Genomic DNA, 23,827 nt, shown 5'->3' with positions numbered 1-23,827 from the left:
GCGGGTTGATCTGTTCACGCCACAACTTTCCAAGTGAAAACACAAAACTTTGATTGCGTTCTTTGTGGGGGTCTGTTTACACCACGGTGGTGTTCAGGGTCATTGAAAATGCAACCTTTGCTTCCAAGGTGGAACTTTTCGAAAATGGTCACGCGCACCACGGCTGTCGTCAATAGTTCTTCTGCACATGCTCAGTAGAATGACAACAACGTTTTCCTCCGGAGTGTCATGACTCCCAGTCCATACTCTCCTGAGACCTACTAGTTTTATAGTTGACAGTCACCGTAATAACAATCCAGTCCGTGTTCTCCCATTGTTAATGTGTATAGCGTTTTCTTCCCTGCATGTATGTGTGTGTGGTTTCATTACAAAAGCAGACAACAGCCCCCTCTGTGTTTCTGCCGTTTCCAAGTAAACGGACATATTCCTTCAAAACATGGCCGTGTAAACGCAACACTTCTCTAAAACGAGAAGGCAAAAACGATGTCGTGTAAATATACGTCCAGGATAGGACTGCAGAGCGAAGGCTTCAGCAGAGTCAAAATTAAACAAACCGTCTGTGCTGCTTGCAGTGGACGTGCCGAGTGTGTGAGAGGACATTTAAACCCGGTGTGATTTTAAAAGATCAGTTTCCTGTTGTTAAAAAAAAAAAAAAACAGCATTTATAAGCTGAGCTCCGAGCTGGTGTGTTTCTATCTATTACTCCCCGCAGCACCTTCCCGTTAGAGCCCAGTCATTAGCATTATTTCAGCAAGAGGCATTGGAGAATGCTCAAGGTTGAAAACACTTTGACTGTAAGCCAAAAAGATGTTCAGATGAAGTCACACACGGCGGCTCCACTCAGCATCTGATTAGCATAGTTTTAAAAAGACACGACGCTCACAGTTCTTATTGCTATTCTGCAGGAGCATGTTGGCATAAAAGATGCAGGAATGTCTTCCAGAGTAAAACCTTTTACGCTTCATCTCGGAGGACAGACATAAGTACACTGTAATGATCTCACTCAATAATGCATGAATTGGATTCCTCTCCTTACCAATTCAAATCTGATACTGGAATTAAAAAAACAACTAGTGGCTCCAGTGACGAGTTAGAAACCCATTCCTCCACCCCGTCCTCCTTCTACACATGCAAACTTGTCTTTCTCCTGGTATAATTAGTGTGGCCACTCCACGGCACATTATACGACATTCAAAATTGATTTATGCAGATATGTAGATGACAGATATTATAATAAAGATAAATAAAAAAGGATGAATGACTTCATGGTGATTTTGACACGTTCTCAGAAACGGATAATCACAGGACACAGACCTGCTGTTTCACCTTTTACTTCAATTTTTTTTCATTAATTGTCTGCAACAGAGGCGTCCTCAGCCTGTGCTGCTCTGACCGAGTTCAAATATAAAAGCTCATATATAAAAGCTCATATATAAGCATTTACAGCATCAGCGGCTACACTCTGCTCCTGAGGGAGCTCTTCAGTCAAACAGCAGCGGAGCAGGAGTCAGCAATAAAGACTGCTGTACGAGCACACACACACACACACACACACACACACACACACACACACACACACACACACACACACACACACACACACACACACACCTTTATTTACAGCAACGCACTGACACGAACGAGGATTCACACACACTTTTACGCCCGGGAGCTGCCCGACGTGCGGCCTGTTGTCAGCTTCCAGAGCCACAGAGGGAGGCTGTAAAATATGTGCTTGGCTCCAGTTCGCCTCAATAGAAGGAGAGAGCGTGTGAGTTACTTTTCTTCACTGGGTTTTATGTGCGGGAGGACAGACTCACTGGAACCCTCAGGAAATAAAACCCTGTAAACCAACTGCGGCGCCACACGAAACCATCATTTGGTGATGAATTCACATGCATTAACTGGACGATTCTCGTCAAATATGCAAATAAATCATCTTCTCTGAACCTAAAAGTCAAATGGTGACATTTTAATCAGAGTCACAGTTTGCATAGCGCCTACCACAATAGTTCATTTTCATCAATATGGGATGGACGCAGGCGGCTGTGTGGAAGAAAACATTTGTAGAGCTGCAGAGCCGCGTTAGCATTATGTGACGCAACTGTCTTGACATTCACTATATTACTAAACTCCTGTTTACTGGAGGAGCACCTAATTAATCAGACCTAACTCAGTCCTCCTGGTAACAGCATGAGAAATGTCTCACTATAAATTGTCTTGTCATTAGCTTGTATCTACAGGAACTGTAATTAGCATTTACATGTCGAAGGCCCTGCCAACACGGCAACGCCGTTTCACGTAACCAACAACAACAATGGCGGACGACATGCTGCAGATCCTGCTGCAGAAGTTACTGATGTTATTTTGTTTAAGGTGAGATTTTGGATTTCTTGAATACGAGAATTTATTCATCTTCCTCTCCAGTTTTTGGTGTCTTTGCGTGACAGAGTTACAGCGCCCCCTAAAGGCCTGGCATATGTACCACATTGTTTTGAGTCATTTTTAAGTGTGGACAGGGCCTATAAATTAGTTTCTCTTTCTTAGAGTTGTCTTCATGTTGGTATTTTATCTCAGCTGTTGTTTTTACTTCTACTTGTTGTTGTCAAGAAGGGGCCAATGTCCAGATTATAGAGCATCTTCCTCCCAATAACTGATATATAACTGATGATATAACTGCAGCTAACATCCAGATTATGAAGCATCTCAATTCCATTTATTGTTGCTAGACTGACCCACACAGAGCTAACAGACATGCTAATGCTAACGCTAATGCTACAAGACAGCTATGTGTCCACTATTAAGAAGAGTTAGTTTTCTGTGCATGTAGTTACTTTCAAGTTGCAGTTACCTACTACACTAATCTTCTTAAGAGTCGGGATAAATTACACAACAAGAGTAGCCAGTATATGGCTAAAATAAGTACATCCTGTGATTCATGCAGGATTTACTTCTACTTAAACTTCACACCAAAGCAGCTGAATACTCGCTTCAGCGTAAACACTTAGTTTAGAATACTTATTGTTACTGCAAAGATGTGGCTGATAGAAACCGAACAAGTTCAGAAAGCTCTTTATTTCTCTGCTGGAGTGGTAAATATGTGTGAATCGATGTTAACGTTCATCCCTTCCCACGGGATGTGAAGGTGCGATTACTCACACCAGCAGGGGAAGGAGGAGCCAGGGAGGCAGGGAAAGAGACGAGAGGGAGAAAGAAATCCACAAATAGTCATCACAGCAGAGACGGACCGAACGAACCACAACTGGTAGCTGTGTGCCAGTCGTTCCTGTGAATCAGACACATCAGGCCTGTTTCACTTCAAAGCTCCTGTCCGGGTATTCGTGGGGCAGGTGGGCGTATTTTGGAACGCCAGCTCGGGGTGGAGAGGAGAATTGTGTCCCCCCCCCCCCCCCCCCCGCTGTGGCAGCTGTACACATGTTCCAAGTCCTGTTGATTAACTCTGATAAAAGTCAAAAGTCAGAGAACATCTACCCACTGACTGGGGCGACCAGATGTCCCAAACACATGTCCTACTTCTGGTTTTAAAGGAGGTTTTTATTTCAGAGGAGGACTTTCGGTTTCTTCCCGTCGATTAACGAGCAGCTCAGATTCAAATCCTGAGCACAACTTCACCTTTAAATCCAAAAGAAGTGCAGTCCATTGACAAATTTACCGTTCAAACAAGGATAAAATAACCATCCACAACAGTCGTGGAAATTATTTACAGGTAACTCACAAGGTCAGACGTGACGGACATTAAAGTCCCCTGTGAGGACTAATGGAGGAAACAAACTGTGACTTCAGGAAACAAACGGTGAACATCAGAAGCTCCCGTGGATTTTTGGGGGCTCTTGTGCAATATGATGACACGAGCTCAGGGATAGACGACGTCACGAAAACCAAAGGAAATAGAAATAATATTCTGCAATTCAACAGCCGTCTTCGTACGCCACACAGGTTCCACAAATCTAAGATTCTTACAGACTCATCAAAATTCAACCATTCAGCAAATTCAACAATCACACAATCTGACAGATTGTAAAAAAAAAAAAGTCACACATTCATTTGGTTTGTTTCACTTTAGGAAATGGACCAAACTTCTGTGACACGGTCCTGCACTTACAACAGCTGCTTGAGTGGGGGCGCTCTTTTAGTAAAGTGCTTCTGATCTACCGATTGCACAAATAATGGAACCGTTGATTGCACAAAGATCGCGCCGCTTAACCCAAACCCCTTAGCGCCGCACGATCGACCAACGTTTGTGCAATTGGCCAATATGTGTGCTAATTAAGGATCGATTATTTCCTCAACTCAATCAATACATTGCGCCCATCAGCGCCGGACATTTTTAGTCAGAGCAGAATTTGTTGGTTTCGTCTGAGGGAGAGTGATGGTGAGCTTTTAACCTGCACTAATGAAGCAGACGACCAGAGGAAGTGGAACAAACAGCGTTTGTATGGAAGCATCCTGAGATTTGTACATTGATGTATGCGGAAGAAAAATCTAAAGACTTTTTGTAAGGTCTAAAGCAGACATGTGAAACTGTCCAGTGAGCGTCTGCAGTGTTCATTAGAGGTAATTTGTACTGAATGAAAGAGTGCGTACACACTGAGGTTCAGCACTGGCTCCTTCTGTTCAAAGCTGTGTGTTTTTACAGTCTCCACTATCGACCTCGCAGCACAAAGCACAGGCATTGAAATTTTTATCAGGTAATCGGTAATGAGTAGCCGATTACTTGGACAAGTTGCCGGTTTGGGGCCTCCTAATAGGAAGTGAAACAGCCTGGCACCTCTGGAATCAGAAGGGATGTTCACAACACCTCGGATCCATTAGCAAATGTCCTGCCTCATTTTCACGCCTGTCAAAGCCGCTGCTGCATCACTGGAAACAAAAGCGCTGAGACAAATCACCAGGGAGCGCACACAAAGAGCCTCTGAATTCCTCTTTGGTCTCTGCTGCTCGCCGGTTATTGTAACACGCTGCCGCTGCTATCGGGGGAGTTTTCAGGCTGAATCACAAACCTGCGACGAACAGGAGGACGACTGGAAGGAACATCCACACGCACGCACGCACGCACGCACGCACGCACGCACGCACACTCACACACACACACAACCTGGATCCAGGTACTACACCTGTGTAAAACGTAGGGAAGTTAATCTACGAGTTAACTAGAAATAAGTAAGTAGTTCCTTGGCAAACTCCCTGTATTAATAATGGTGACATAGTTGTGCGATTGTAGTGTTAGCATTAGCATGGCCTGAACTGTCACTCATTAAGTTTCACGTCAGTGGGAAGAAGACGCTCTATAACGGCGGTTCTCAAAGTTTTGATAGCTGAGGGCCGATTCAGGAATGCAACTTTGGACTGAAAACTGCCGAAGACAAAAAAACGGGGAAAAAAAACAGTCCATTTCAGAATATATGTAAAAACTTATTTTGAACAAACAGCCTCCGGGCCTGTCCACAGGAGAACGCCGTTTTATGAGCCCGAGGAAAAAGTCTTTTTTTTACACGAGTCCCAGAGTAGAGAAATTCTAACACGCCGGCTCGGTTTAGAGATGTGGACGGGCGAGACGCACATCGGCGTAAAACGATGTCATCGCCATTGGCCGCACTTTGAGAAGCGATGCTCTATAATCTGGAGGTACATCAAATAATAGGAGGAAGATGCTCTGTAGTCTGTTTGTGGGACCAGCAGACAGGAAACAGCAGCGCCACAAATGTTTTCATCTCCAACAAAGACGAGTAACAAGCTGGAAGAAACAGCCCCGCTGGTCCTGGACCTGTTGTACGCTTAAAAAAAAAAGAAAAAAAAAAGAATTCTGCATAATTTTATCCGAAAGTAAAAAACAATTTGCATATTTTCAAAACAAGAGAAAGTCAACGGAAGAAAGTAAATGTCCTCTAACAGAGAGTAAAAACCTGCTGTGTGGTATGGAGCGGTATGGAGTCTGGCACCGGCCTGTGTGTGTGTGTGTGTGTGTGTGTGTGTGTGTGTGTGTGTGTGTGTGTGTGTGTGTGTGTGTGTGTGTGTGTGTGTGTGTGTGTGTGTGTGTGTGTGAGATGCCAGGAGCACGCTGTGTGTCTCTTCAGGAGCAGGAAGCAGCGAGGACGACTTCCTCTGTGACACAGTTCAGGTATCGGTGATGCAGATGTGAACCAGATTGCGTTGGACTTGTTATGATCGAGCAAATGTTGACAACGTCAGGACCGAATTCTTTTCACGAGGGGTAAAAAGTGGAATGGGATACTAGTTTACACTCTTATTTAAAACATGCATAAACCAGTTCAATGTATGAAACAGTTGAAGAGATGTGATGATTGCCTGCTGTAAGAGTCACTCAGGCGGGCTGCTTTGGGGTTTGCAGCTTCACTGTAACCTTCAGTGATCAATCTGAGCCCCTCTGAAGTTTAATTACAGCTTCTAAATCTGTTTTATTCACACTTCTTCAAAGCTCGACACAATAAATCTGGTGTTCAGTTTCTCGTCTCCGCACTCATAACTCTGCTTTTATTTACAGCCTTTTTTATTTATACTCCTTTTTCAATAAAAACCACTGCTACTGTATGGCAACAATGGCCACGTCGCCGTGGCAACGAGGAGTGAGTCACCATGGCGAATATAAGATGCCGCACTTATTAGAAGCCTATAGATGATGGACACGCACATGACATACACAAACACACACACACACACACACACTTATGGGTGGACCCGCTGCCTGTCTCACACGTTTCCACCGTCCAGAACGTTTGAGTACTTACAGGTGTGGAGATGATAAAAATACGGCGGGTTCCCTCCTCGGTTCCTCTCTGCAGCAGAAAGGACTTCAGATCCTCCTCAAACTGCTCTCTCTGCCTCTCTCATTCACTGTGTTTGTATATTCTTCCCCTCTATCCTCCTCTGACCTGTTCTCTCCATCATCTCTCTCTCTCTCTCTCTCTCTCTCTCTCCCCTCCCTCCCTCTCCTACCACCCACGGGCCGGCGTGCAGCACTTCAGCGACGCTGTAGCGGGGAAAGATACGGAGGTGTGGACGCCACAGATAGTGGAACGGGGTGCGTTTGATGGTGAGGACGCGTGACAGCAGAGCTCATTTCTCCGGGCTGGAGCCCACAGAGAGCCTAGAGATGAAAAGTGTGAGAGTTTGTGTTTGTGCGAGGCAGATAGAGGGTGGAAGTCACCTTCTGCGCGTCCTCCGGGGAGGAGAAATAACACGACGATTTCGGACGATTTTCACCTGGTTAATTTGTTACAACTCCCACATGAGGCAGAAGTCTGAGACACGACGTGTCGGGAAGGAGAGGAGGGACGAAGCAAACACCTCATCACTGGACTGGAGTCCATCCTCCATTCTTTTTTCTAACCGTTCTTTATACTTTTTGTCCTCACAGCTGAATAAATGCTTCTCTGCATATGCATGTATATCAACAAAAACAACAATAACGCCCTTTCAGAGTGTCATGACTCCCAGTCCATATTCTCCTGGGACTTGGTAGTTTTCCTGTTGACAGTCACCATAGTAACAATCCGCACGACTGTCTGTGTATTTTCCATGAATAATGTTTGTAGCACACGATTTTCTGCACACGTTTGTGTAGTTTCATTACAAAAACAAACAACATCCCCAAACTAGTGGCCTACATTAAAACTACATTGTTTTCCGTGTAAAAACGCAAAAACGTACTTAACTTTTCTGAAATGAAAAAGCAAAGACTTTTCTACTTTTGTAGTAATCTTATGTCGTTGGTTGCATGAACAAATACAGGAAAGATAAAAAAAACAATAAAGTAACTGCCCAAAATTTGCTAATTGATCACATTTCATAATTTTTTTTTATGGTTTGCATATTATGTTTGAACTTTTAAAATCATTTAAGGTTTTTTACATTCTAAGGTATTATTTCTATTTTTCAACGAAGGCTGCATCATAATATCATGAATTTATTGTTATTTCAATAAAAAAAAGTGCAAAATTACATTGCGAAGGACTGAAGTGTGATAATTGATGTCTCCATGCTTGCAATTCAAAAAGATTGAATATTGAAGAAAAGTAAGAGTAATTATGATTAAATCATCCCAAAATTTTGTATTTCCTACTTAAAAATGCATTTGATTGACAGTTTATATATTTCAATCCTGGTTTGAACACATAACCTTTCTGGACTCGTCTTGAATATTTCAAAATTATTCCTTTTCATTATTACTTATACTTATACAACAATCCACACCTTTTACATTTATAATTTTGTCATTTAATTTGTCATATTTTTTTCAATTATGCCTGAAAACAAAAGGCCTCAAGTTAAAATATGAAGTCCATCCAGGATGAAGACGTTGCTGCTGTCATAATAAAAATAACCACTAGAGGTCACCACAGGTATCATTACTTCTCATTGTTCTCAGGGTTCATTACTTCTCAATGAGGAGATTTATTTGAGCATGAATCCACTGGTTTATAAGTCAGAAATCACAAACAGCAAAAATGTGCAGAGTAGCAGTAGTAGTAGAAATGCAGCTGATAATGATAAACGCAGAAGTCAAAGCGAGCACCACGGCTTTGGACTTTGATTTCAGCACAAATAATGATAAAAGTATACATGCTTGAATATTAAGTTTCCCAAAAAGCTTGACTGGTGCTCTGTTCTGTGAGGACTGACAGCTCGCCGGCTGTCAGCGGCGGTTTGACGGGCCGTGTGATTGGCTGTCAGCTTCAATGCCAGATCTATAATTAGATTGATTATGAGAGGTGGTGGGTAAACACTTATTTCGTTAGTGTTTGGAGCTGAATGAGAAGCTGCTGCCTCCTCCTCCTCCTCCTCCTCCTCCCCCTCCTCCGCCCCCTCCTCCTCCTCACTCTTCATCGCCTCCAACAGACACACAGTGACAGTGAGTGTCAGAGGCCTGAACCAGAGGTGGAGATTTAACCCCGCGTTGTTAGTTTCACTGCAGAGAGCCGTCAGTCAAACTGTACCAAGCAAATGACAAGGCGAGCCTGCAGGGAGGAGCCGACTGGAGATCCACCGAGTCCCTTTTTCCCTTTGCAGGTTTGAAATTCACGATTCAAGTTTCCAGAAACAAGATGTGCTCTTGAGACTCTGAATGACTAAATGATTTATCATCGCTACCGATTATGAAGCCGGACTGAAGACGCTTTTAGACGACAACATTTCAAGTCGCTTTTGTGTTTTCGTTTCAGAAAAGGTTCCCGCTCCGACGACAGCATTTTGAAAACATCGCCCATTTCCACAGAAACGCTGAAAACAAGTCGTTGATCGTGCCGGGCCACTAGTGGGTGCTGTCAGCAGACATCACTTTTTCACCACTTCAGTGCTTCACATTCACCGACTCACACTCCGGTGACGGCAGGAAGCTCGGCCTCCACTCAGCTTCATCGGAAAGAAAGACGGCGAGCGTCGAACGTTGAGACCGGAGGACACGCCGCCTCACCACCTGAGCCACTCGGGCGGAGTGGCCGAGGCGTCTCACTGAAATCGGAGCTATAAACGGGGCGTGATTCGGAGCCTTGTGCTCGTCACTGCTTCCTGTATGATGACGGTTTAGTGGTGAGGTGACACTTTGAACACTTACTAATCATGACAGTCTTTGTCAGAGCTGTGCTGATTCCTGGACGACTGAGTCCTTACAAACAGCAGTTTAACACCACAATGAAATAAAAAGGTGCCGCATTTATATAAAATATCTCCCACGTCATGTAATTTAGAAGATGTTCTTTCAGTCTCATGACAAACACCAGGTGGACCGTACCTGTGTGGGTTCAGACTCGAAGAGCTCTCAACACTTTCACAGCATCACACAGTAGCTGCTTGTTTTATCTATTTTTGAGGATTTAACTTTCCATCGCTGAACCATCTCTTCATGTTTGTTCATCGAAGTCTATTTTATTTAAAATCACATTTTTTTAATGCTTATTTTTTGTGGATTTTCTTGAGTGGTGGTGTCTATTTTATGTTTTATTTGCTATTTTCTCTAAACGTGGAGGTGATTCCCATTTCCTTAAGCATATTTTTTCAAAAATTTAGCCCCCCCTTCCCGCCCCCCCTCATTTCACGATGTCTTGATGACATTTAAAAAATAAAATAAATATTCATGAGGGTTTTTTGATTCCAAAAACTGTGATGCACAATATGCACGTACAATTTGTCTCAAAATAATGAAGCGGCAATAAAACTTGTTTCAGTTATTCTGTGTGTGTGTGTGTGTGTGTGTGTGTGTGTGTGTGTGTGTGTGTGTGTGTGTGTGTGTGTGTGTGTGTGTGTGTGTGTGTGTGTGTGTGTGTGTGTGTGTGTGTGTGTGTTTTAAAGATGACAAAATAAAGAAAGAAACGGTAGGAGGACGCAGAGGGTGGAAATCTGTCCTCGTTCGATTCTTTTAACTTTGCAGTGAAGTGACATTTTCTGCTGCTGGTACACACACACACACACACACACACACACACACACACACACACACACACACACACACACACACACACACACACACACACACACACACACACACACACACACACACACGCACACACACACACACACACACTGGGACACATGCACACGATGAAGCAATACATTACTCAGTGTTCATCTCCTTCTTTATTTCGCTCCATCATTGTTGAACTGTCACACTTTGCTCTCCTCCCTCCCTCTTGTTAACACATCTATCCTGCCCACACACACACACACACACACACACACACACACACACACACACACACACACACACACACACACACACACACACACACACACACACACACACACACACACACACACACACACACACACACACAGATGACAGGGGAAAGATAATTAGATAAAAGAAGAAATCTTTTTATTCTTCCATTTCTTTTTCTCCTCCTCTTCCTCTGACCTGCGTCTTTATCGTCCTCCACGATTCCCATTAACTGTTGGTTGTTTGGTTAAAGGTTGAAGCGGTAAAAACACTGTGTACTCAAATATTCAGAAAGTGAAAGTCTACATTCTGCTTCAGGCCACACCGGGCCATTTTCTATCTACGCTTCTATAGGTTTAGACTGCTGGGAGACTTGCACTGCACCGGGCTTCTTTCCTTTCTATCTCTACATACTGTGATATTTCACTATTACTACTATTACCCACAACCTGCCGGTCTGTTCTCTCCTCTTCTCTCCAACCAGAACAGCTGAAATCTCCACCTGTGAGTCTGGTTCCTCAGCTTTCTTCCTGTTAAACAGCGAGTTTTTCCCTCTGCTTGCTCATGAGGAATTATTGTTGTTTTTTATTTTATTCGTGGTAAAAACGGACATCTGTTATTCAACATGAGACGAAATATACCGCAGCTTCCCATTTAGAAAACACGAGGGTCACAAAAATAAATGAAACAGAAAAATGAGAGTAAATCGTAAAGAATCTGCAGATTTTAAAATGAAGATTTCTCCTCCAGACTCTCACATGTTCTGCTGCGTTCAGAGTTTTTTTTCCTCACATAACATTTGGTGTTTAGTCAATTCACCTCAACAGAACACTGAACTTCACTTTACATCAGATAATCTTATCTCGTTTTCATTTTCCAAGGTCAGAATTTCCAACCCGACTTGTTTCTCCACTTTTATTTTCTGTTCTTGTCTGCACACGTTCTCTCTCTAACCCCTCTGTCATTTTTCTCATTTTAATTTATTCTAAATCATTTCCTCAAAATCTGACACTATCTTTGTGTTTGACACACACACACACACACACACACACACACACACACACACACACACACACACACACACACGCATCCAGCCGTGTGTGAACTGCCAGCGGCGCTGAGAGCGTCCACAGTGTGCGTGAGCTTCACTGGAGACAGTTTATGAGAACAAAGAACAAAATGTAAAGTAATGAATGTATTAATGTACAGACCCAGTGTGTACGTTTGTGCATATGTGAGAGAATGTGTGTATATAAGTACATGTTCATGTGAGTGTGTGCACTTGTGTCCCCGTATGGGCAAGTATAGGTGAGTTTTTCTATACGTGTCCAAGTATGTTTGTTTGTTTGAGCGTGAGTGGGCGTCCATATGTGTGAGTCGTTATGTAGAAGTGGAGGTGGTGGAGAACCATCTGCTGCAGACCGATTGATGAAAACACAACGACGTGCGCAAGTCCACGTGGACTCCGCAACAATAAAACGTCACAAGCGAGCGCCGTCCATTCACGAAGAAGAATCCAGCGAAACATGAACGGAGAACTTCGCCCTCCTCGTGGCATTTAAGTGTTTGGAGAAAAATAAATAAATAAGGTTTTTGTTTACATCTCACATAGTTTTTTTTCACGTGTTTTGTCATTGTGGCCAAAAGACATGTAGCGGCAGAGTCGCTCTGATCAGTACGTCCATTCAAACTGCATTCCTACTGGTTAGTTGGGTGATGCCGCCCGCAGCAGCAGTCAACAGTCACCACAATTCTGTCTTTGGTCGCGAGACCAGGACAACAGCCGCCCCTGAAGCCGTCAGACAGTAAGACGTAGGACCACCTGTTGGTCCCACTCATTCTGTTCAGCTCAATACCATTTAATTTCTCTGTCAGCACAATGTACCGCAGCAATGAACGCCAGCCAATCCCGACAATCCCCTCCAGTATCCCCTCTCCGCCCGTCCAATGAAAGCAGAAACACGTCTTGTGTCGGAGACAAACAGCTGCTAATGTGAGCTGGCTCCGTCACGGTGGAAATAGAAAATCAGTGCAACACAAAAACCCACAATGACAATCCAGTCTTTCATTGGTGTGAAAACAAAAGTCTGTTAAACTGTGAAGAAAAGTACAGAGTGACGGATCATGAGGAGGAAGAGCCATGGAACTCATCATCATCATCATCATCATTATCATCATTAGTGGAGGAGGAGGAGGAGGAGGAAGAAGAGGAGGAAGAGGAGGAAGAGGAGGAGACGGACCACAGATTCACATCCGAAGCTGAAATCCGTCTCCATCCGTCCATTTTGCTGCAGATGGGTTTGCAATCAGATCACATACGGCGACGGCGAGGAGCGCTGAAAAGGCGAGGGGACAGTTGGCACGCTGCCAAGACGAGAAGGAGCCGGACGGAGTCTGTGAAAGGTTGGAGGTCTGAGCGACAGGGCAGCGTTACAGCTTCCCCACAAACAGCCACAACATGGAAAAGTCCTGCTGCTTCACTGAGCTTTCACTACAGTCCCCGGAACATCACGTCTTTACATGAAGCCAGGATAATCCATTATATATGAGGAGGTTTCTTTATAGGACACAATCTGGGTAAAGGGACACAAACACTCTCGTCCACCAGGTGAACAGGCTTATAGTTTATTTATATGATGTGTGTAGAAGACTGTGTGTCCATATTTATGTATGTTTACATGTGTGTACCTTTATATGTGTGTCTGTTTGTACGTGTATGTAGTTTTTAATGTGTGTGACACTTGAAAATATCTATTCCAAGCAGGCCAGTCTTGGGCCATATATATATATATATACCTCTTTATATATATCATATACATGTATATAATATATAGTAAAGTATAGTATAGTGTGTGTGTGTGTGTGTGTGTGTGTGTGTGTGTGTGTGTGTGTGTGTGTGTGTGTGTGTGTGTGTGTGTGTGTGTGTGTGTGTGTATTATACCTCTTTATATATATCATATACATGTATATAATATATAGTAAAGTACAGTATAGTATAGTATAGTATAGTGTGTGTGTGTGTGTGTGTGTGTGTGTGTGTGTGTGTGTGTGTGTGTGTGTGTGTGTGTGTGTGTGTGTGTGTGTGTGTGTGTGTGTGTGTGTGTGTGTGTGTGTGTGTGTGTGTATATATATATATATAGTATACATCTTCATATTAGTTCAGTTATGTGCTTTTAAATAAGTATGTGTTTTCTTGAACATATTATTTGGTGTTTGGTTCGTTTAATATCAACTGGTCGTACAATTTATCACGTCACAATGTAGTCGTCCACAACACAATAGAATGCACCATTTAAGGTCTATTTTTTCTAAATTTTGGGGTGTTTCTTTATTTTCATTTTATATTTACTTGATTTACGTGACTGGTTTCTGCCCAAATGCGTCAAGTACTAAGGTAAGTAAACTACAGATCTCAGACAAATAACAAACTTCAAAATCTGACACCACAGTGACGCAGTACTTTTAGTCTCTTCTACTTTGGTGTGAAGCTTCATGAAAATTAAACTTCCCCGTCTTCTTTTGATGGCCTCTAAGTGCAAACTCAACAAAGCAGAGAAGAAGCCGAAGAGAAGAGACCCAGGGAGTGAGGGAAGCAGGAAGTTTACAGCTTTAAAAAGACACAACCCACAGCACATCTTCGGCTCTTTATCTTCCACATACGCGTCATTTTGGGGAAATCTTTCAGTGAATAGCTCTTAATGTGAAACATTGCACTTACTGATGGATGAGTGATGCCATCATACCACCCAGCAGCTTCAACAAAGACAGAAACCTCTTCTTCTCGAGGTTTTTTACATTTAATGGAGAAATGTTTCATCTAACGTAGCGCCAGTTGGTAGCGCGCTCAAAGGTTGTGGGTTCAAATCCCTGGGCCTGTCTGTGGGGAGTTTGCGTGTTCTTTCTCTGTGCACCTGGATTTCCTCCATCAGTCCAAAAACATGCATGTGAGGTTAATTGCTGAGGCTAAATTCCCCCGAGATGCCCTGCGACAGGGTGAATCCTGCCCTCGCCCATAGTGAGCTGGGATTGGCTCCGGCGCCCCGCGGCCCTGAACTGGATAAGTATGACAGAAGACGGATGTTTAATCTAAAGAGTGACGTCCGTGAAGCTCTGAGCCTTGAAGTTTCTCGTCTTTTCACTATCGAGCTTTTTGGGTGGTAATAAATAATAAAACTTTACATTTCCCAAACGACGAGCTGAAGAGATGAATGGAGAACTGTTAGCATTAGCCGCTACATGGATGGATGGATGGATGGATGGATGGATGGATGGATGGATGGATGGATGGATGGAAAGACAATCAGGAAGCTGTTTTCTGAAGACTTCCCAGACTGTATTTGTGTGTTTAGTGTCCGTGGTGTCAGAATGTCTCCGTCCTGAGGACGGGGTCTCACCACGTAGAGCTGCTTCCACAGTGAGGCCCATTCCTGCAGCGTTGACGTCACCTCGGTCACTATGGGGTCTTCCAGCGGCGCCACCGTCTCATGAGGCCTGTAAACCAGAGGGAGAACTTTCATTCAGAGAGACGCGTCCGGCCACACTGACACTGCAAAACAACGTGATCCAACGGGGAAAGAGGCGGCGAGCGACCCAGTGAACAGTTGACCTTGTTTGTTAACGCAGGAATTCTCTCCTTTGTGTGGCGTTTTGTACAGTTGAGCTCCAACAATGGTCGGTTTGAGTGAATTGTGCTTCGACGATGGTCACAGTCCACTGAAGCAGAGGAGTGGAACAAACCGTCCACAGACAATGAGAGTGTCCACCGCCAGAGACAAGCCACACACACACACACATACACACACACCATCAGAGATGATGGGTGAACAGAAACTATTGCGCCTTCTTCAAAATACAAACTGCAAAATGTTCACACACTAAAACCAAAGTCGGGATATAGTCAGTAGTTTTTACTTATCAGTAAAGAAAAAAAACACTGAATTACATCAATATTTGATGGGAGCAGGTTTTACATTGTGATTGTTCTCCTACAAGACATTTGTAAAAGTTGGTTCACATCGTCCTCAGAGGTTTGCAAACAGCAGCTTGTCATTGTAGAATCTGTCTGACAAATATGATTTAAACCAACTCTGTGCTGTTATATTAATCACCAAAACATGTTTCAATCTCTCCATTAAACTCTGAGGATCAATACTGTCAAATGTCGTACTGAGAAGGAAACAATAATTGTTCTATAAGATTTTTGACAGAGTAAAAAACGATGGCATGTTCACAGTATACGTAATGTTAAAACTAACACTTTATACCATATATTGACATCAAATATATCACGTATTACTATATCCCAATAAACATGGTCTATTGTATAATCCTGCTGATAATAGCAGTTTATACTATTTTGTAAGATCTATAAATAGTATATTTTAATTACATATACCACTGTTTACAATATAAACAGTGCTGTATACTGTATAGATATCACTCATCACCATATAAATACTAACGTTTACTGAATACATCACTGCATATGGTTCAGTCATTAAGACAGCGGCTCTGTCAACAATCATGTCATTGATTTGCCTTTACTTGTTGAGAGATTAAAGTTGGATGTGGCTCTGTGTTCAAACACCTGGGATGAGAGGAGGGAATGAGAGAAAAACATGTCAAAGGGAGGATGAGATGCACGGAGGAGAAAATGGAGGAGGAGATAAGACTGTATGATAAGTAGAACAGAGGAGAAGAAGAGGAGACGCGTCTGAGAAACAAGTGTAACGAATGTGGGTGAAATCAGCGGGCGTCCGACTCAGCAGGGAGGGCAGCTCATCGGCACGCCGCCTTTTATTAATTAATCAGCTGTGAGGCGGCGAGGAAGAGGACGGGAGGAAGACGTGAGAAGAGTCGACGCCAGCAGAAGAGGAGGAAGGTGGAACGAGAGGAGACGCCGACTCTGCAAGTCCCTCGTGGAAGAATCATGAATGAATGAGGCAGAAAATGAAGGAAACAGACAGCGAGCTACGACGATTGTTTCATTTGAAAATATGGAAAAATTAGTACTTGACCAATTTTTAAAAATTTTTAAAAAATGTTCTTCTCAGATGAATATTTCACTGAAAAAATTAAGAACACTATGTGAAATATAGAACTTGTCTCTAAATTATCCTCAAATGCTGCTGAAATAGTGACAATCCGCTCAGTGCTCAAACAGGTGATTGAGAATTAAAAGAAAATAATTTGTAAAGATCAGGAGTTTGTATTAATGTTCACGGTCGTGTTCATGTCACAGACACAAATAGTTGAATGTCGTCAGTATAGAAATGCTATGGACGCATTCTTAAAATTCCTTATAAGTTACCCAGCAGATAGCAGTTAGAGGAAAAACAACAAAGGACCGAGAACAGAACCCTGAGGAACACCACGAGGTAGAATTTCTTGGGAGGAAGCGTATTTACAAGCAGTGGAAAGTCCTGTCGTCCAAGTAAGAGCAGAATCGGTTTAATGCTGTTCCGGCTGTTCCACCGACCTAAAAGTAGCAGAACGGAACATTTACCGGCCCACCTCATGTATTTTGAATGGAAACTCGACTAAATGATGAAAAAAAACAGATGCAAATCTGTTTAAAGACTGAACTTTTTCCAATTTAGTTGAAATAAACAGCAGCTTGGAGATCGGCCTGTATTGTCCCCTGATAGGTTTCTTAGTTTTTAAATTAAGACATGATGCTGTGATCGTCTGTCCCAATAGACAAGATGCATGTTCTGATTTACACCTTTTTTTTTTTAAGCCTCTCACCTTCACAAACATGCCGTCACAGCTGAGTACTGTCAAACCTCTGTCGGTGACATTAACCTCGGGTTCAAACGCCGGACAGACGTCCGTTCACGGCACTGATCCTAACAGGAACTGATGTGTGAACAAGCACACTCTTCATTCCACACTTTTCTTACAGCGCAAGAGGAAGTGAAAGTGAGAGCTGAGCTGAATCTGTAATTTGGCGCTAGCGTCATGAAGGTTCCTAAAAACGTCGGCAACATCGCCAGGGTTTCACTGAAAAATAAAATATAAATAAGAAGTGCCTTATCATAACACGGTGGTTGTTTACTGACCGACTTTTTACAAACAACAAGGCTCACTATGGTCTCTGGATTAAAAAGGCTTTTCCGTAAAATCAAATCAAGTGTGTGCTTGTTTCCACGCCGTCCATCGACTCCCGTTAGGATCAGCGCCGCGAAACCAACCTGCCCTGGGATTGACCTCCAGGTTGATGTCACCATATGGAGTTCAAAGGTTTTCAGCTCAGATTATGGAAAACATACGATTCTTGTCGATGCAGTGCGACGGATGAGATTTTACTATGATTTTGAGCTTCTGATTGAATAAATCATTAAAGTTAAGGCTTAGGTTAATGCTGAAAGGAGTGGGCTAGGTATGGTGTTTGAAGATGTGGTGAGATATGTGGACTTTGGATATAGTGACTTAGTATTATTTTGCATAAGATTATTCCAACGATGGGTTTGAATGTCTTTCAAGCACAGAGAGAGGTTAGGTCAGATCTTCAGTGTAAAACTTAACGTTCCATATTTAAATGTACGTATGGAGAGAAAAGCAGGAAGACAAGAAATGAACCTTGAGGTACACCACAAGTTTTTCAGCGCTAGACCACCTCACATATCTGCTATATCAGTTTCTAAATGGTGTGAGGATGAACCGGCCTCAGATGTTAACCAAATTACAATTCCAACCACCAACGAAAACGACCCAGATTATCAGATTATAAAGAGGCAAACCTCTAAAAATCAGACTGGAGATAAAAAAAAGACTCAACACTGCCACCTGGTGCACACCAGTGGCATGACTTAAATTTCTCCATACTGTCCTTTTACGCTGAGCTTATTTCTTTGCGAATGTTCTTTCACACATTTCGCATCAGTATGAATACTGGATGTCAGCGCGTGAGCCTTTATGGTTTTTCTTGTCGCGTGAGATCCTGAAGTGTGGAGGTGCTGCCGTTAAAGATGTGAGCTCGGAGAGTGTTTTCATCCAGCCGACGCCGACGTGATGCTCACGGCAGCTTCGTGACAGTCTGACTGAAACTGACGCCACCACATCCACTCGAACTCATTAAAGCCCATCTGCGTGCCGCTGTTTCAAATATAGACGTCAATGCCGCACTGTGGGAGCTACACAGGTGAGGAGCTGAAGGTGTTCGCCGTGCACGGACCTTCCTCATGTAGACTAATGTGATGCGCAGCATGTTCCCACCAACCAGAGCTCACGGTGGAAGCCCGGAGCTCTGCAGAACTTTCTCTGCTGCTCAGCTCTGCTGCTGCTTTACCAGTAATGTCTGATATTCCTGAATAACAGAAGTCACTTTGTGTTTTTAGAGGTTTTTAAATTTTTTTATTTTCACTTTTCTAAAGCTTTGGTGGGTAAGGAGTGACGCATGGTTTGTTCCCAAAGTGAGAGAATGTTTGATTCCTTCTGAGAGTTCACTCAAATGTACAGAACTGTGCTGAAGTTTTCGACACAGCGACTTGTTTCGTCAGGGAGGCGTCCGATTGGCTGAAGTGAACAGGCAACAACAGATTATTATAAAGATTTAACCTCAAGAAGAAGAAGGAGTCTCCAGGATATGGTGATACAAGTTTATTTATGTCTCCTCAGTGTTGTGAATGATGCTGTATAGAAAAACTTTAACTTTAATATAAAGAAGTTAGTGATCAATACATTTATCAACTCAGTAACTTAGTTAACGTCAATGAAGTGTGACTGAGTTTTTGTAATTGGTGAAAATGTTTGGCGTGTTGCAGTGATGCTGTCTCTCTCCATGTTGCACGTTCAGCCTGAGAGTTAACATCCACATTAGAGCATCTTCCTCCCACTAACTGATGTAACTTCACATGGCACGCACTGGTCTCCACTGTCTGAACTCTCCTGTGTTTTGTGCCCCGGGGCCTGATAGAAACAGTAGAGGATTCACTAATTCCATTTAATTTACTCTCCCTGCCTTTAATTAAAAAAATTCTTATGCAAATCAGGACACGCTCTGTTACTCCCAATAATCTGAAAAAATAAAACAGCCTTTCTCTTCCAATCATTATGCAAATGTATTAAAATATGTGCTCTTGAACTTGGAAGGGAATCAGAAAAGAGGAGGTTCATACCTTATTTAGACGGATCCCCACAGCAAACTAGGATCTCATCAAATTAGCCTCTAAACGGCTTCGGCTGCAGCAGAGAAAAACGCCTCCTGGCTCAGCGAGGACTAAAGTAAAGTCAACTGCTGCATTAATCCCACATCCAGAACGGAGGTGGCCTTGTTGGGATTGTGCTTCTCTGACAGATCGCTGACTTAAACCTCCGACTGGAGCGAAGACTTTCCAGAGACCTCCCCTACAACATGGTGACAAGGTCATCTGCTCTTCACATCTGTAGAACATCTGTGAGCCAACAAGTCTTTAAAGCAAAGGTTTCGTTGAGGCAATTAGAAACAGGGAAGGCAGCAAAAAGTTGGTTTTCTTTCTCCAGCATATTTTAGCAGAAGTGTCTGTACTGCATTACATTAGGAAAAGAGTCCAGAGGAGAAACTCTGCCGCCTTCAAGAAAACCACAGAATATCAAAATATGCTTTAGATCTGGTGTGAAGTTCAGTGACAATTCATCTTCAAATCCTTTTCAAAAATGTACTTGTGTGAGATCAGTTAGTCTGACAACTGGAGGAAAACAACAAAAAGACAAATGGGTTTTTTTTGGAGGGGGGGGGGGGGGGGGGCAGGATGAGATTGATTTGACTCCTTCAGTTTGTGAGGTCAAACAAAAGAAGAGAAGTGAGTGATAATACAATGAAGGGATCAAGCTGAAGGCTTCATTTATCTCAGTGTGTGTGTGTGTGTGTGTGTGTAGCGGTGACTGTTTTATTCATCAATGTTACTCACACGCGTTTGTAGTAGTGAGTGTTCTCGTGCAGTTCCAAAGTAAAGGGACCACCTGGAGGCCACACGGTGTATTACACTAGCTGGACGTCTTCACAATAAGGATATTGAACCCCGCAAATTGATTTAAACGGGGCAACAGTGATGACAACAGGAATTTAAAAAATGTGAAATAAGATGAATGAAATACAAATAGAGGAAAATGTTTACGTTAATCTAGAGTAGGAACACACCTGGAGCAAATTGATGTTTAAATGTTTGAAAATTTTTTGATTATAAGTATTATAATAATAGGTTAACTTTATCACTTAGTCCTTGTTTCCACAACAATTTTTCAAGTGAAAACACTTTTTATTTTTCAATTCAGAAAAGGTTTTGAAACTTTTTCAAAATGATTTGTTTGGTTTGTTTCCAAATAAACGGCAGCAACACTGAAAATGATGTCGTTTTCATGTCAGGCCACTAGCGGGTGCTACTTTTATGTAATAAAACCACCTATGTATGCATGCACAGGGACAATACACCTTAAACATCGTAGTTCCTTTAAACCCTCCTTCTTTGTTGTTTTGAGCCGCTCAGTTTCTGTATGTAAGAAATAAAACATTACAATGAACCAATGTTTGGATAATTACCAACAAAGTGAGGAAATGTCAGGGTACAGTCTGCTTTTTAATCAACATTTGGTGCGAAATAATTGCTTTGAGTCATCCAATAACAAAAGCGAGGTGTGATGCTGGAGTTAATGATGACACAAACGACTCTAAACTGTGAAGAAGATGAACCCAGAGGGTCCTGAGAACACTGTGTGCACGGAGCCGTCTTCTGGGGTTTACAAACTTACCCTCGGTTGGTGACGATGGCTTTCTTCAAGTGAATGTAGCTGGCGGGAAAAACTCCCTGGAGAGGCAGAAAGGGAAAAGAGAAAACAGCAGAGACAGATAATTAGAAACCAGGATCAAACCATCTTTTCCGCAGTGATACTAATGAGGATGTAGTGAGTGCAGCCAACAACAGTGTGTAAAGAAGAGAGCAGCAGGAATTCACCAGCAAAGAATCAAGCCTTCGTCTCAACATTATCACCACCTGCCTGATACTGTGACGGTCCTGATTTCCACTACGCCAACCTGTAGTCAACCACCGCAGGTTCAAACCTCTCACTGTGAGGGTGAGCAGCTAACCACTACACCACTGTACGGCCTCAAGTACGGGCAAGCATAACTAAAATACTTCTTCCTCTTTTGGGTTTAAAAGTTTACATCCATAAAGTTGCATTACCGCCACCTGCTGGTTTAATCGATCTACTTTGCATACCCAAAAGAAGATAGTTCGAGTAGCCAATAATACGTCTGATTTCCACTAATATAAGTTTACGAGACAATGTTAGAAGTGAAAACGCATTGTTTTCGCATTTTCGTTTCAGAAAAGCATCGTGTTTTTAAAATGATGTTTGTTTACACAGAAATGGCTGAAATGGGTGCTGTTAGTTTCTTTTTATTTAATGAAACCACAAACACATGCTCGCAGAGAATAATACACTATAAACATTCACAATAGTGAGTACATTCACCCGTTCATTCTAGTTGACAGACAACAAAGCTGGATTGTTATTATTTGTTATTAGACTGTCAACTATAAAACTATAAAGTCCCAGGAGCTTATGAACTGGGAGTCAAACATTGTTCTTATTGTATTATTATCATATATGCATGCATGTGCAGAGGAAGTATTCACTACAGTCGTGTGATTATTTATAATGATAACTGGTCGGAGTCCTCTGCAGTGTGTATCTCTAATGTTGGACTCACTGCCACTCTGACGCCGCCTTCATTTTTTCCAGTGTTTTTAATGAGCGACACTTCTTGCAGCATGCTGTTCCCTTGAATCGAAGTTCCTGCTGGAGGCTCTCAGACTTTATCTTTACTGGCTGTGAACGTAGCTGGCAGTATTCCTCCTCAAAAGTGGATGTAATTGGGTACTTTGTGTCATGAAATCTTTGTAATTTGAGCAACTGCAGGGAAACTTCTATGCAAATTGTGACTGCAGGAAAAAAAAAAAAAGCTGTTGAATTTGCAAAGTGTAGCTGGTCTGCAGAGGGAAGTTTTCACACTGTGTGTGGGGATTTTATTCATATTCCCACCACATGGTTTCGTGAGGAGGAGAAGGAGGATGAAGAGAATGATGGCAGAGAAGATATGTGCATCCCTGCTGGTTCATTTATTCAAACGTGCTGTAAACTTATGTGCCTGCATATATCCAGTGTACGTGTTTGCCTTCAATTGACTACATGACTTGAATAACATCAACATAGATTAATCATAGACCATCACAAACCACTATAAACTGGAAACAAACCAACACAGACTGGTATCGGACAATATTAGTTCATTATAATCAAATGTAGACCTGCATCAGACTGGTATCAAACCATAATAAGCTGCCATTAACCAGCATGGTGACACATAGAGCAGAATAAACAGACCAGTAGTGACTTGTAGTGACAACAGTTAGGTTGGTAAAGACCATCATAGATCAGACGACTTGCATCAGATCTTTATAGGCCAGCACAGACAGTATGGACCATACAGGCAAAAAGACCAGGATAAACTACCACAGTAGACTATGAACTAATGGAGACAAACATCAGACCTGTAGAGACTTGCAATGACCGGATTATATCAGCACAAGGATCAGTATAGACCCGTATAGTTTCTCCACATGTAGTCTAATTACATCAACGTCTGACTGACAAGGTTTCCTCTTCAAAAAAAGAAAAAAAAAAACCTTACAAAATAAAGGTTTTAAATAACCGACATAGTGTTTTTATATGAAGTCTGGGGATGTCATGGTATTGTATTACAGGAAAATCTTATTTTAACCAAACTTTTAGGGAGCGGGATTATTCCTCTCTGAGCGGTGGCAACTCTGCTTTTAAAAAAAAACGTTTATGCTGGTAAAGCGTCGCACACGATCTGTAGATCTGACGTGTTTCCCGGCCTGTTGGGGAAGCTGATCTGTTTCTGCCTGACTGAGACGTTACAGTAAAGGGAAGGTGATGAGGCAGAATGAGCGTGTAGACGTCCAATGTGGGTCAGGAAACATGCTAAACACACGAGAGCGAGGAGAGAAAACATCCGGAGAGCCGGAGGATCTCAGAGCGCGCTGACCTGTTTCATAAACTTCCATTGTCACGGCTAACAGCGCTAAAGGTGCTAACAGTGCTAAAGGAGCTAACAGGGCTAAAGAGCCAACA

The 23,827-nt window shown here is 42.6% G+C and overlaps 1 protein-coding gene across 5 annotated transcripts in view; it reads right to left on the bottom strand.

Annotated features, from left to right (window-relative positions):
- Positions 1–23,827, bottom strand: part of dock3 (dedicator of cytokinesis 3) — a gene marked incomplete at its 3' end in the record, with an annotated part of 116,384 nt that overhangs the window by 48,305 nt on the left and 44,252 nt on the right. For all 5 annotated transcript variants that reach the window (XM_080461076.1, XM_080461077.1, XM_080461079.1 and 2 more), the window contains exons 4-5: positions 21,419–21,474; positions 15,085–15,181 (exon numbers count right to left, since the gene is read on the bottom strand). In XM_080461076.1, coding sequence (XP_080317202.1) covers positions 15,085–15,181; positions 21,419–21,474 — 153 coding nt within the window. The remainder of the gene's footprint in view (positions 1–15,084; positions 15,182–21,418; positions 21,475–23,827) is intronic.

The sequence above is a fragment of the Lipophrys pholis genome (assembly GCF_963383615.2).
Source record: "Lipophrys pholis genome assembly, chromosome: 4".
NCBI lineage: Eukaryota > Metazoa > Chordata > Actinopteri > Blenniiformes > Blenniidae > Lipophrys > Lipophrys pholis.
This window is presented reverse-complemented; position numbering and strand designations above follow the sequence as displayed.